Genomic DNA, 13,545 nt, shown 5'->3' with positions numbered 1-13,545 from the left:
GTATTATAGGTTTTGGAGCATAGGTCTTTCACTTTTTGGCTAAGTTGATTTCCTAAATATTTTATTCTTTTTGGTACAATTGTAAATGGTGTTTTTAAATGTTTTTCTTTCAGCTGCTTCATTGTTAAGGTACAGAAATGTTGCTGATTACTAGCTTTTTATTTTGTATCTTGTACTTTACTGAATTAATGTAATAAATCTAGTAATTTTATATGTATGTATGCATGTATGTATGTAAAATCATGTTAGTTAACATGCACTGTAGTATTGGTTTCATGAGTAGAACCCAGTGATTCATCACTTCTATAGAACACTCAGTGCTCATTCCAATAAGTGCCCTCCTTAAATATATTCCCATCACCCATTTAGCTAACCCCCAATCCATCTCCCCTCCAGGAACCCCCAGCCTATTCTCTGTATTCAAGAGCCTCTTATGGTTTTACTCCCTCTGTTATTAACTTATTTTCCCTCACTTCCCCTATGTTCATCTGTTTTGTTTCTTAAATTCCACATATGGGTGCAATGATATGATATTTGTCTTTTTCTGACTGACTTATTTCGCTTAGCATAATACACTCTAGTTCCATCCACATTCTTTCAAATGGCAAGATTTCACTCTTTTTGATTGTATATTGTATGTATATATACCACATCTTCTTTATCCATACTTCTAGGAATGTTTTGGTAGATTCTTTTGGATTTACCATGTATAGTATCATGTCATCTGCAAATAGTGACAGTTTAACTTCTTTACCAATATGGATATCCCTTATTTCTTTTTCTTAGCTGATTGCTGTGGCTAGGATTTCCAGTACTATGTTGAATAAGTGTGAGTGGACATATTTTCTTCTTCCTGACATTGGGGGGAAAGCTCTCCACTTTTCACCATTGAGTATGATGCTACCTATGGGATTTTCATAGGTGGCCTTTATATGTTGAGGTATGTTGCCTTTAACCCCACTTTATTGAATTTTTATCATGAATGAAGGTTGAATTTTGTCAAATGATTTTTCTTCATCTATTGAGATGATCATATGATTTTTACCCTTCATTCTGTTGATGTGTATAACATTGATTTTCAAAATATTGAAACATCCTTGTATCCTTGAAATAAATCCTACCTGATCATGGTGAATGATCTTTTTAATATACTGTTGTGTGTGGTTTGCTAGTATTTTCTTGAGGATTTTTGCATCTATCTTCATCAAGGATACTGGTCTATAGTTTTCTTTTTTGGGGGTGTCATTGTCTGGTTCCAGCATCAGGGTAATGCTGGCCTGATTGAATGTATTTGGAAGCTTTACCTCCTATTCAATATTTTGGAGTAGTTTGAGGAGAATAGGTACTAATTCTTCGTTAAATATCTTGTAGATGGGGTGCTTGGGTGGCTCAGTTGGTTGAGTGTCCAAATTCAGCTCAGGTCATGATCTCATGGTTAATGAGTTTGAGCCCCACATTGGGATGTGTGCATTGGGCTCTGTGTTGACATCTTGGAGCCTTGAGCCTGCTTCAGATTCTGTGTCTCCATCTCCAATGTCAAGGGAATTAGAAGCAAAAATGAACTATTGGGACCTCATGAAGATAAAAGCTTCTGCACTACAAAGGAAACAATCAACAGAACTAAAAGGCAACCAAAAGAATGGGAAAAGATATTTGAAAATGACATATCAGACAAAGGGCTAGTATCCAAAATCTATAAAGAACTCACCAAACTCCACACCTGAAAAACAAATAACCCAGTGAAGAAATGGAAAGAAAACATGAATAGACACTTCTCTAAAGAAGGCATCCAGATGGCCAACAGGCACGTGAAAAGATGCTCAACGTCACTCCTCATCAGGGAAATACAAATCAAAACCACACTCAGATATCACCTCATGTCAGAGTGGCTAAAATGAACAAATCAGGAGACTATAGATGCTGGCGAGGATGTGGAGAAATGGAAACCCTCTTGCATGTTGCTGGGAATGCAAATTGGTGCAGCCACTCTGGAAAACAGTTGGAGGTTCCTCCAAAAATTAAAAATAGATCTCCTGGATGACCCCGCAATAGCACTGCTAGGAATTTACCCAAGGGATACAGGAGTACTGATGCATAGGGGCACTTGTACCCCAATGTTTATAGCAGCACTCTCAGCAACAGCCAAATGATGGAAAGAGCCTAAATGTCCATCAACTGATGAATGGATAAAGAAATTGTGGTTTATTTCCTGCTTTGTCAAAGATGAGTTGGCCATACGTTTGTGGGTTTAGTTCTGGGGTTTCTATTCTATTCCATTGGTCTGTGTGTCTGTTTTTGTGCCAATACCATGCTGTCTTGATGATTACAGCTTTGTAGTAGAGGCTAAAGTCTGGGATTGTGATGCCTCCTGCTTTGGTCTTCTTCTTCAAAATTCCTTTGGCTCTTCGGGGCCTTTAGTGATTCCATATGAATTTTAGGATTGCTTGTTCTAGTTTTGAGAAGAATGGAAAGAACATCCAATGGAAAAAAGACAGCCTCTTTAACAAATGGTGCTGGGAGAACTGGAGAGCAACATGCAGAAGGTTGAAACTAGACCACTTTCTCACACCATTTACAAAAATAAACTCAAAATGGATAAAGGACCTAAATGTGAGACAGGAAACCATCAAAACCTTAGAGGAGCAAGCAGGAAAAGACCTCTCTGACCTCAGCCGTAGCAATCTCTTACTCGACACATCCCCAAAGGCAAGGGAATTAAAAGCAAAAGTGAATTACTGGGACCTTATGAAGATAAAAAGCTTCTGCACAGCAAAGGAAACAACCAACAAAACTAAAAGGCAACCAACGGAATGGGAAAAGATATTTGCAAATGACATATCGGACAAAGGGCTAGTATCTAAAATCTATAAAGAGCTCACCAAACTCCACACCCGAAAAACAAATAACCCAGTGAAGAAATGGGCAGAAAACATGAATAGACACTTCTTTAAAGAAGACATCCAGATGGCCAACAGGCACATGAAAAGATGTTCAGCGTCACTCCTTATCAGGGAAATACAAATCAAAACCACACTCAGGTATCACCTCACGCCAGTCAGAGTGGCCAAAATGAACAAATCAGGAGACTATAGATGCTGGAGAGGATGTGGAGAAACGGGAACCCTCTTGCACTGTTGGTGGGAATGCAAATTGGTGCAGCCGCTCTGGAAAGCAGTGTGGAGGTTCCTCAGAAAATTAAAAATAGACCTACCCTATGACCCAGCAATAGCACTGCTAGGAATTTATCCAAGGGATACAGGAGTACTGATGCATAGGAGCACTTGTACCCCAATGTTCATAGCAGCACTCTCAACAATAGCCAAATTATGGAAAGAGCCTAAATGTCCATCAACTGATGAATGGATAAAGAAATTGTGGTTTATATACACAATGGAATACTACGTAGCAATGAGAAAAAATGAAATATGGCCTTTTGTAGCAACGTGGATGGAACTGGAGAGTGTAATGCTAAGTGAAATAAGCCATACAGAGAAAGACAGATACCATATGGTTTCACTCTTATGTGGATCCTGAGAAACTCAACAGGAACCCATGGGGGAGGGGAAGGAAAAAAAAAAAAAAAGACGTTAGAGTGGGAGAGAGCCAAAGCATAAGAGACTGTTAAAAACTGAGAACAAACTGAGGGTTGATGGGGGGTGGGAGGGAGGGGAGGGTGGGTGATGGGTATTGAGGAGGGCACCTTTTGGGATGAGCACTGGGTGTTGTATGGAAACCAATTTGTCAATAAATTTCATATATATATATATATATATTAAAAAAAAAGAAATTGTGGTTTATATACACAATGGAATACTACGTGGCAATGAGAAAGAATGAAATCTGGCCTTTTGTAGCAACGTGGGTGGAACCAGAGAGTGTTATGCTAAGTGAAATAAGTCCTACAGAGAAAGACAGATACCATACGTTTTCACTCTTATGTGGACCCTGAGAAACTTAACAGAAGACCATGGGGGAGGGGAAGGGGGAAAAAAAGAGAAAGAGGGAGGTAAACCATAAGAGACTCTTAAAAACTGAGAATAAACTGAGGGTTGATGGGGGTGGGGTGGGCATTGAAGAGGGTAACTGTTGGGATGAGCACTGGGTATTGTACAGAAACCAATTTGACAATAAATTTCATATCAAAAAAAAGATTCTGTGTCTCTCTCTTGCTCTCTGTCCCTCCCCCATTCCCTCTCTCTCTCTCTCTCTCTCTCCCTCTCTCTCTCTCTCAAAAATAAATAAACATAAAAAAAATAAATGTCTTGTAGAATTCACCTGTGATTCCATCTGGTCCTGAACTTTAAGTTTTAAGTAACTTTTTGTTTACCAATTCAACTTTGTTACTGACAATTAATCTGTTCAGATCCTGTATTTCTTCCCAGTTCTGTTTTGGAAGTTTGTATTTTTCTAGGACTTTATCTTTTCACCTGGGTCATCCTCTTTGTTGGCATATATTTTTTAATAACATTCTCTTACAATTCTTTGTATTTATATGGTGTCAGTTTTTACTTCTCTCTCATTTATGATTTTACTTATTTGGGTCCTTGCCCTTTTTTTTCTTGAGGAATGTGGCTAAGGGTTTGTCAATTTTGTTTATCTTTTCAAAGAACCAGCTGTTGCTTTCATTGATTTCGTTCCATTCATTTTTTAAATCTCTGTGTCATTTATTTCACCTCTGTGTTATTTCCTTTCTTCTACTCTCATTGGCTTTGTTTATTCTTCAGGAAAGAGTACTTTGAATATAAAATCAGTACTGGATAGTGACTTAGTGGCATATCAAATGTGAGCGGCCTTAACTTCATTTCATTGGTCCTATATCCATATAGACATTTAGCCTCTTTCTATTTAGAAGAGAGATCCTTCATCCTTCTTCGATGTGAATCAGCTACCAATGTTCTTGGTCCTCCCCTCAGCCATGCTCCACTAGACTTTTTTCCTTTTAACTCTATCATTGTAGCTTAATTATATATAATCATCTGTGTACATTTAAAGTTTATAGTTTGACACTTGTGAGCACAGCATAACATAAAGAGTCTGTCGAATCAGTATGTTGTATACCTGAAATTAATGATTTTGTGTGTCAATGATACTTCAATAAAATTTTTTAGTAAATTAAACGGTTTGTTCTATTAAGGGAATCATAAATATTTAGGAGCACCTTCTGAACATTCATTTGTATGTAATTCCAGAAAGTGCACAATAAGCTTTAATTGCTTTGTTCTGTAACTTATTAAAATTTAATCCCCTTGAGGTTCAGTTTTCTTATTTCTGCAGATAATGTGGGATAATAAAACTAATTTCAGAGGGATATTGTGGGAAATAAACAACTGTGTGGTAACATTATGTGGATTCCAAAGAAAATGCTCAATGGTGAGGGGTAGATATGGTGTGTGTGTGTGTGTGTGTGCGCGTTTATACATTTTTCTTTCAAGTAAACATGGACACTCATGTGTGCACACACAGATTCATTATTAGGAAAGCTTTCATGTCAAAATAAACTTGAGAGAAAGTGGGAAAGGACAAAAATGAAAAGACCATTTGGATTAACATGAAAATAAAAGTAGGTAAAAATTTGAACATAAAGATTTAAGGTAGAACAAGTGGCCTTAACGTTTTAGTTTGTCTACTTCAGTACCTGCAAGACAGTACAACTCATGGCTTAGGGGATTTTTTGTACCAGCTGTTGGGGTTGAGAGACTCCAAAGTGACTTCCGATTTGGTGTTTTACATAAAGTGGTATTTCAACACCAAATAGCCTTATTTGAAAGAATATAAACATGATCCAAGGCTGAATTTCATTTCTCTAAACAGAGTGTTATTGGATAACTATCCGGAATAGATATTTATTGTGGTTGTGACAAATTCCATGCCGCTGGCTTAGAACAAATAAATTTATGTTCTGATAGTTCTGGAAGTCAGAAGTCTGAAGTAGGTCTCCCTGGGCTAAAATCACTCTGTCTGGGGGAGGTCCTGGGGAACTAAAGCCGCCTGTATTCCCTGACTCATAGTCCCTCCCTTTATCTTCAAAGCCAGCAACATAGCATCTCAAATTTCTCTGTGATTCCTACTCTTCTGCCTCTGTCTTCCATATCTGGAGGCACCTTGTGATCTATTGAGCCCACCTGGATCATCAGAACAAATTTGTCTTTAGGTCAGCTGACTAGCAATGTTAACACCATTTGTCACCCTAATTCTCACTTGCCATGACACAAGATATATTCGAAAAGTCTGGAGATTAAGATGTGGAAATATTTGGGGGGCATTATTCTGCCTACTAAAAGTCTTTTTCATGGGTGTATTTGAGGCCAACTCAGGGGTCCTCAGATTAAAGAATCAAATACAGACTTGTTTTCAGACTCTAGGGTGAGTCCTTAGACTTTTCTTTCAAAACCACGCATAAAGAGGATCTCATGGCTCATTTATTAAAATCACCCAGAGTTATAAATGGTAAACCTTCAACTCAATGAATTCAAAATCAGCTCAAGGTGAAGGTAAAGTGCAAGCTGGTTAGACCTCTGGTAGGCAGGCAAGTTCATGAGCGTAATACAAAACTGGATTCACCTGACTTCCAGTCTGATATCCCAGCAACAGAGTATCAGCAGGAAACTTTTCCTTTCCCACCGCTCCAGTGGCCCACGGGGAAATGATGTGCTCCAACGTGGGAGTAACAATGGAAACAGTGTCTAATGAGCAGACATAGGGAGCTATAAATATCTCCTCCACTGCAGAATGTCATCATCCGAAACCTTGTATATGGCAAGGCATGGTTGTTGCTTTTGGGACCCAGGTCTGTGCAGAGGGACCAATGCTTCACTCCATCCTGCTGTCCTGTCTGGGAACAGAGCTTTGGTCTCCATGATCAACCATCCAGGGACGAAGTCGGACCTCCACACAGAGACGTTCTTCTTATAGACCCCATCCATGTGAGTCTCAGAGCTCAGTGGTTATTTTGGGAAAGATTCTGAGAGAATGGAATCTGAGAGATTTTACCTGCGGTCACCTGAGACGAGGTAGGCTCATTTATAATTAATTTAAGTAATATGTTCAAAAGAGAAGCTCCACTGGACTCAGCAATACAGGGATCATTGTTGACAATGAGCGGTGGGAATGGAAGTCCAGTTGGATGAGAATGAGGAAGGAGTGGTGGGGGGGAGGACACAAATTGGTCACAGTGAAATTAGAACATACCTAGGAGTTTTGCAGCTAAGGGGAGTAGGAAAACAGAGTATCAAGCTTGGAGGCATGTGCCGTGAGCTTTTCAAGATGTGGTGTTTTTGAGCATGTTCTGTGTTTGTAGAAAGACCCAGAGCCATGGAGGTAGCTGTTTCCTTGCAACTGCACTTCTTGAGACACATTTCTCAGCATCGCCTTTCACATGGAGTATTCACATAAAATTTGTATTCCATATGCAAAAGAGGGTATGCCAACTAGCTTTACTGCGTAATACTTCATTACCAAGTTGTATAGAAACTAGGAAGATATTTGTTCAACATAGAAGAAAAAACTCAGCCAATCTCTTCACCAGTGATAACCATCCACTTGCTAACAACAAGGAACCATTGTAAGCCTTTTACATACACTGACTGACGCCGTCTACCACCCTGATATTCAATCATTAAAATGTCTTAACATCATAAATAACGCCACTCCTCTCTGGGCTAGATATACTGTTTTGTTCTGGTTTTGTTAATTATTCTGGGCATGAAGGTATGTAACTGGGGCTGGAATGCTGCCAGAACCAGGGAAGCTTTCTCATCACAGTCTCTCAGGGACAACCTGAGTTTCTTAGATCTTCTTTCCCCTGTGTCCATTTCTTTCCTCTCTGTGTTCTTGGAACCGATTTCTTTTGTTTATTTAAATACAGGACACAAGATGATCTAATTAAAATGGAGCCCCATATTTACATGTCCATGGCTTTCTAACTAGAATTTAAGTACCATTTACACATTCTTTAGGGTAAAGGTAATCTGATGTTGACAGCTTGCCTTGTATCGTTTCTTTCAAAATTATGGTGGTTGCATGTGAGAAAAGCATGATAGTAACGCAGCGCCAGGAGGCCACAGTGCACTCTGTGTGTGCGTGTGTGTGTGCACGTGTGAGTGTGCATGTGCATGTGTGTGCACGTGTGTGTGTTGTGGGGCACAAGCAGTCCTCAGGGCAATGGTACCTGAGTTCATATACTCCAATATGTGACCTTTAAATGCTAGGATGTTAACCAATGGATGGAAATAAGGAAGGGATCTATCTCAATTCACAGAATACCTTGGAACAAAATTTTAAAAATGCCAAGAACATCTTGGGAAGGAAGGACTGCCTGTCTTTTCAAGTTTCAACAGTGGCGGGAGAGCCACCTTGCCCCTCAGCATTCTCTGCCAACACCTCTCATCCCTATGCATTCCCTCCCCACGCTGACTTCATTGTGAGATTTGAATATCTGGACTAAACGCCTTCTCCAGGGCCTTGGCTCTGTTTTCCCTGAAGGGCATGCGCTTCCCCCAATATCCTCCTGCCTCCTGCTAAATCTTTCTGGAAGCCTCTGTTAAAGTGTCACCTTCTTTGCAGGCCTTCCTGAACACCTATTAAAAAATAGAGCCCTCCCCATCCATTCCTTTCTATACCTACTTTTTTTTTTTTTTTGCATAGCACCTGTCACCATCTGACATGGTATATGATTTTTTATTTTATATATATATATATTCTTTCTCCATAATTGCATTGTAGGGACTTTTTTCCTGCAAGTTTTTATTTAAATTCCAGCTAGTTAACATATGGTGTAATATTAGTTTCAAGAATAGAATTTAGTGATTCAACACTTATATACAATACCCAGTGCTCATCAAAAGTGTCCTCCTTAATCCTCAACCCATATTTAACCCACCCCCTCCACCACCCCCCTGTAGCAACCCTCATTTTGTTCTCTAGATTTACAAGTCTGTTTCTTGGTTTACCTCTTCCCCCACCCCCCGCCATGTTCATTTGGTTTGTTTCTTAAATTCCACATGAGTGAAATCATACAGCATTTGTCTTTCTCTGACTGACTTATTTTGCTTACCATAATACTCTCTAGATCCATCTACATTGTTGCAAATGGCAAGATTTCATTCTTTTTGTGTCTGTGTACTATTTCAGTGTGTGTGTGTGTGTGTGTATACACACATAACATATACCACACCTTCCTTGTCCATTCATCAGTCTACGGACATTTGGGCTCTTTCCATAACTTAGCTATTGTTGATAATGCTGCTATAAGCATCAGGGTGTGGGTATCTCTTTGAATTAGTATTTTTATATGCTTTGGGAAAATACTATGTACTGCAATTATGGAATGGGAGGAGATATTTGCAAAAGGCTTATCTAATAAAGGGTTAGCATCCAAAATCTATAAAGAACTTATCAAATTCAACACCCAAAACACAAATAATCTAGTTAAAAAAATGGGCATTAAATATGAATAAACATTTTTTTTCCAAAGAAGACATCCAATGGCTAACAGACACATGAAAAGATGCTCAACATCACCCATTGTCTGGGAAATACAAATCAAAACTACAATGAGATATTACCTTACCCCTGTCAGAATGGCTACAATGAAGAACACAGGAAACAAAAGATGTTGGAGAGGACGTGGAGAAAGGGGAACCCTCTCTCTCTGTTGGCGGGAAGGCAAATCGTGCATCCACTCTAGAAAACAGTATGAAGATTGCTCAAAACATTAAAAACAAAACTATCCTATGATCCAGCAGTTGCACCACTAGGTATTTACCTAAAGAACACAAAAATACTAACCCAAAGGGATACATGCACCCAGATGTTTATAGCAGCAATATCTACACCAGCCAAACTACGGAAATGGCCCAACTATCTATACATACATGGACATGTATGTGTCCACATGTGTGCTGTGTGCATGTATATACACACACATATATTAATATATACAATGGAATCTTACTCAGCCATCAAAAAGAATGAAATCTTGCCATTTACAACAACGTGGATGGAGCTAGAGTTTATTATGCTAAGCAAAATAAGTCAGAGTAAGACAAATACCATATGATTTCACTCACCTGTGGATTTAAAAAAGAAAACAAATGGACAAAGGGAAAAAAGAGAGAGGTAAACCAAGAAATACACTCTTAACTGTAGAGAACAAACTTGCCAATGGGGAGGGAGATGGGATTTGGGGGAAATAGCTGATGGGGATTTAGGAGCGCACTGGTCCTAAAGAGCACTGGTCAAGTGTGCAACTGTTGAATCACTGTATTCTACACCTGAAACTAGTTTTACACTGTATATCAACTACCTGGAACATAAATAAAAGAAAAAAAGAAAATGTATAAATAAAGCCATTTGCTTGAAAATTAATCATGTTATTTTTTTTTCTTTCCTAAGTAGTCAACTCCACCAGATGGAACTAGGCAATGATACACACATTTCAAAGTTTCTTCTTCTGGGATTTTCAGAGGAACCAGCATTACGGCCCCTCATATTTGGGCTTTTCCTCTCCATGTACCTGATCACTGTGTTTGGGAACCTGCTCATCATCCTGGCCATCAGCTCTGACTCCCACCTCCACACCCCCATGTACTTCTTCCTGGCCAACCTGTCCTTTGTGGACATCTGCTTCACGTCCACCACTGTCCCGAAGATGCTTCTGAACACCCAGACTCAGAGCAAGGTCATTAACTATGCAGGCTGCATTAGCCAGATGTATTTTTTCTTACTCTGTGCAGAGCTGGATGACTTTCTCCTATCTGCAATGGCCTATGACCGGTTTGTGGCCATCTGTCACCCCCTGCACTACACTGTCATCATGAACCCCCAGCTCTGTGGATTGCTTGTTCTGGTGTCCTGGATCATCAGTGTTACAAATTCCTTGTTACAAACCTTAATGGTGTTGCAGCTGTCCTTCTGTACAGACATGGAAATCCCCCACTTTTTCTGTGAACTCAATCAGATGATCCAACTTGCCTGTTCTGACACCTTTCTTAATGACATGATGATGTATTTTGCAACTGTGCTGCTGGGTGGTGCTCCCCTGGCTGGGGTCCTTTACTCTTATTCTAAGATAGTCTCCTCCATATGTGGGATCTCATCAGCTCAAGGCAAGTACAGAGCATTTTCCACCTGTGCATCTCACCTGTCAGTTGTCTCCTTATTTTACTGTACAGGCCTAGGAGTGTACCTCAGCTCTGCTGCTATCCAGAGCTCCTACTCAAGTGCCACAGCCTCGGTGATGTACACAGTGGTCTCACCCATGCTGAACCCCTTCATCTACAGCCTGAGGAACAGAGACATAAAGAGGGCTCTGAAAAGAATCGTTGGGGTTCCAGTGACATAAGGACCAATTGTCCGGGGACTGAAGACATGCCCGTGATTGCAGGGCTCAAAACCTCAGAGCTAGAATCTGCCGTTCTTTGATCAGACTCTGGAAGAAGAATCTGCTTTTCTATTTATTTCCCAGAATTTCATTTGCTTGACTTCAACTTCTCCATATTTTTTTAAGTAACTCACTTATTAAGCCTCTGCTCTGTCTGATATATAGACGGTTTCCCCTTTGTCTATTTCCTACTTTTTCAAATATTTTTTTCAGTTTTGATAAAAAAATATTTGGAAATTCCCACTTGTCTCCTGGGGTAACATGAATTTCTTAAAAATAATCTCTATTCAATGGGGCGCCTGGGTGGCGCAGTCGGTTAAGCGTCCGACTTCAGCCAGGTCACGATCTCGCGGTCCCTGAGTTCGAGCCCCGCGTCAGGCTCTGGGCTGATGGCTCAGAGCCTGGAGCCTGTTTCCGATTCTGTGTCTCCCTCTCTCTCTGCCCCTCCCCCGTTCATGCTCTGTCTCTCTCTGTCCCAAAAATAAATAAACGTTGAAAAAAAAAATTTAAAAAAAAAAAAAAAAAAAAAAAAAAAAAAAATCTCTATTCAAACAACATATATCATTCCAAGTAATTTTTCTCCTGTTTTACTAAAAGGATAGCCATGAGTTATATTACTCATATAGAAAAAGGAAAACAGTGTGGATGTTCCTCAAAAAATTAAAAATAGAACTACCCTATGACCTAGCAATAGCACTGCTAGGAATTTACCCAAGGGATATAGGAGTGCTGATGCATAGGGGCACTTGTACCGCAATGTTTATAGCAGCACTTTCAACAATAACCAAATTATGGAAAGAGCCTAAATGTCCATCAACTGACGAATGGATAAAGAAGATGTGACTAATATATACAATGGAATACTACTTGGCAATGAGAAAGAATGAAATCTGGCCATTTGCAGCAACATGGATGGAACTGGAAGGTATTATGCTAAGTGAAATAAGTTGGGCAGAGAAAGACAGATACCATATGTTTTCACTCATAGGTGGATCTTGAGAAACTTAACAGAAGACCATGGAGGAGGCGGAGGGAAAAAAAAAGTTACAGAGAGGGAGGGAGGCAAACCATAAGAGACTCTTGGATACTGAGAACAAAGTGAGGGTTGAAGGGGGGTGGGGGAGAGGGGAAAGTGGGTGATGGGCATTGAGGAAGGCACCTGTTGGGATGAGCACTGGGTGTTGTTTGGAAACCAATCTGTCAATAAATTATATTTTAAAAAAAGAAAAAACTACTTTTGATAACCAAGACCATTCATATAATTTCATAATACAGGAAAGTATGAGACCCCAGTTTTTCACTTGTGTATATCAATACTTTGTCCTTCACTGCCTTGACTTCTCGTTCTGACAATGTAGACTAATATAGTTCATCTTATAGGTAAGCCATTGCATTCCATTCTCCTTATTATGATCATGTTCTCCTATGCAGCTGTATCCACAGTGCTTACAACAGTGATTGGCAAAATGATCACCAAATACATGTCTCCAAATGGCGTTTACAATAGAAACACATATTTGAATAAATAGATTAACTTCATATGGCCTTTGAGTCAAGGAAGATCTTAACTATGATGAAGAAAAATCAAAATTATACTGGGTATTACTGAGCAAAATATTTCATTTTGTGCTGTCCATCTACTCACTGAAGTACGGAGTTAGTTTGGTGTCCATGTACTAGAGTTGTATTTTTTCCATGTTTTCCAAAAACATGTTTATGGTGTTTTTACTGAATCATCTTACTCTTTCTGCTGCATACAGATAGGACTCATTCCACTGCTCTAAATGAAAGATCATAACCATGCTATGGGCAATAATTGAACAATATCAATATCATCTTTTATATATCATACATATGTATCCTCATGATCAAAGGATGACTCTTTAGACATTGAATTCCTGTCCAGTCATATGATTCAGGTCACAACTTTGGTGCCAAGAGCCTTGTCCTTCCAACTTCTCTTGATTACCTGGTTGGAACCCTAACAAAGTCTCTTTATAACACAGCCTATCTAAAATAAATTTTAATAACAGAGTAACCATGACTTCTGTCTCCAAATATCAGCACAAATACCTAAAATGGGAAGAAGCATATTATTATAATTTCTCTCAGTTCTGGTTGCTGTTATAATTATATCTGTTCCCTAGGACTGTGTAACAAACCCT

The 13,545-nt window shown here is 39.3% G+C and overlaps 1 protein-coding gene across 1 annotated transcript; it reads left to right on the top strand.

Moving 5' to 3' along the window:
* The first annotated feature begins 10,507 nt into the window (after window positions 1–10,507).
* Window positions 10,508–11,341, top strand: LOC115527720 (olfactory receptor 7D4-like). Its single transcript, XM_030335516.1, has 2 exons — window positions 10,508–10,862; window positions 11,148–11,341. Exons 1-2 carry the CDS (start codon window positions 10,508–10,510, stop codon window positions 11,339–11,341), a joined length of 549 nt encoding a protein of 182 aa, XP_030191376.1.
* Window positions 11,342–13,545: the final 2,204 nt, after the last annotated feature.

The sequence above is a fragment of the Lynx canadensis genome, chromosome A2 (genome assembly GCF_007474595.2).
Source record: "Lynx canadensis isolate LIC74 chromosome A2, mLynCan4.pri.v2, whole genome shotgun sequence".
Taxonomy (NCBI): Eukaryota; Metazoa; Chordata; class Mammalia; order Carnivora; family Felidae; genus Lynx; species Lynx canadensis.
This window is presented reverse-complemented; position numbering and strand designations above follow the sequence as displayed.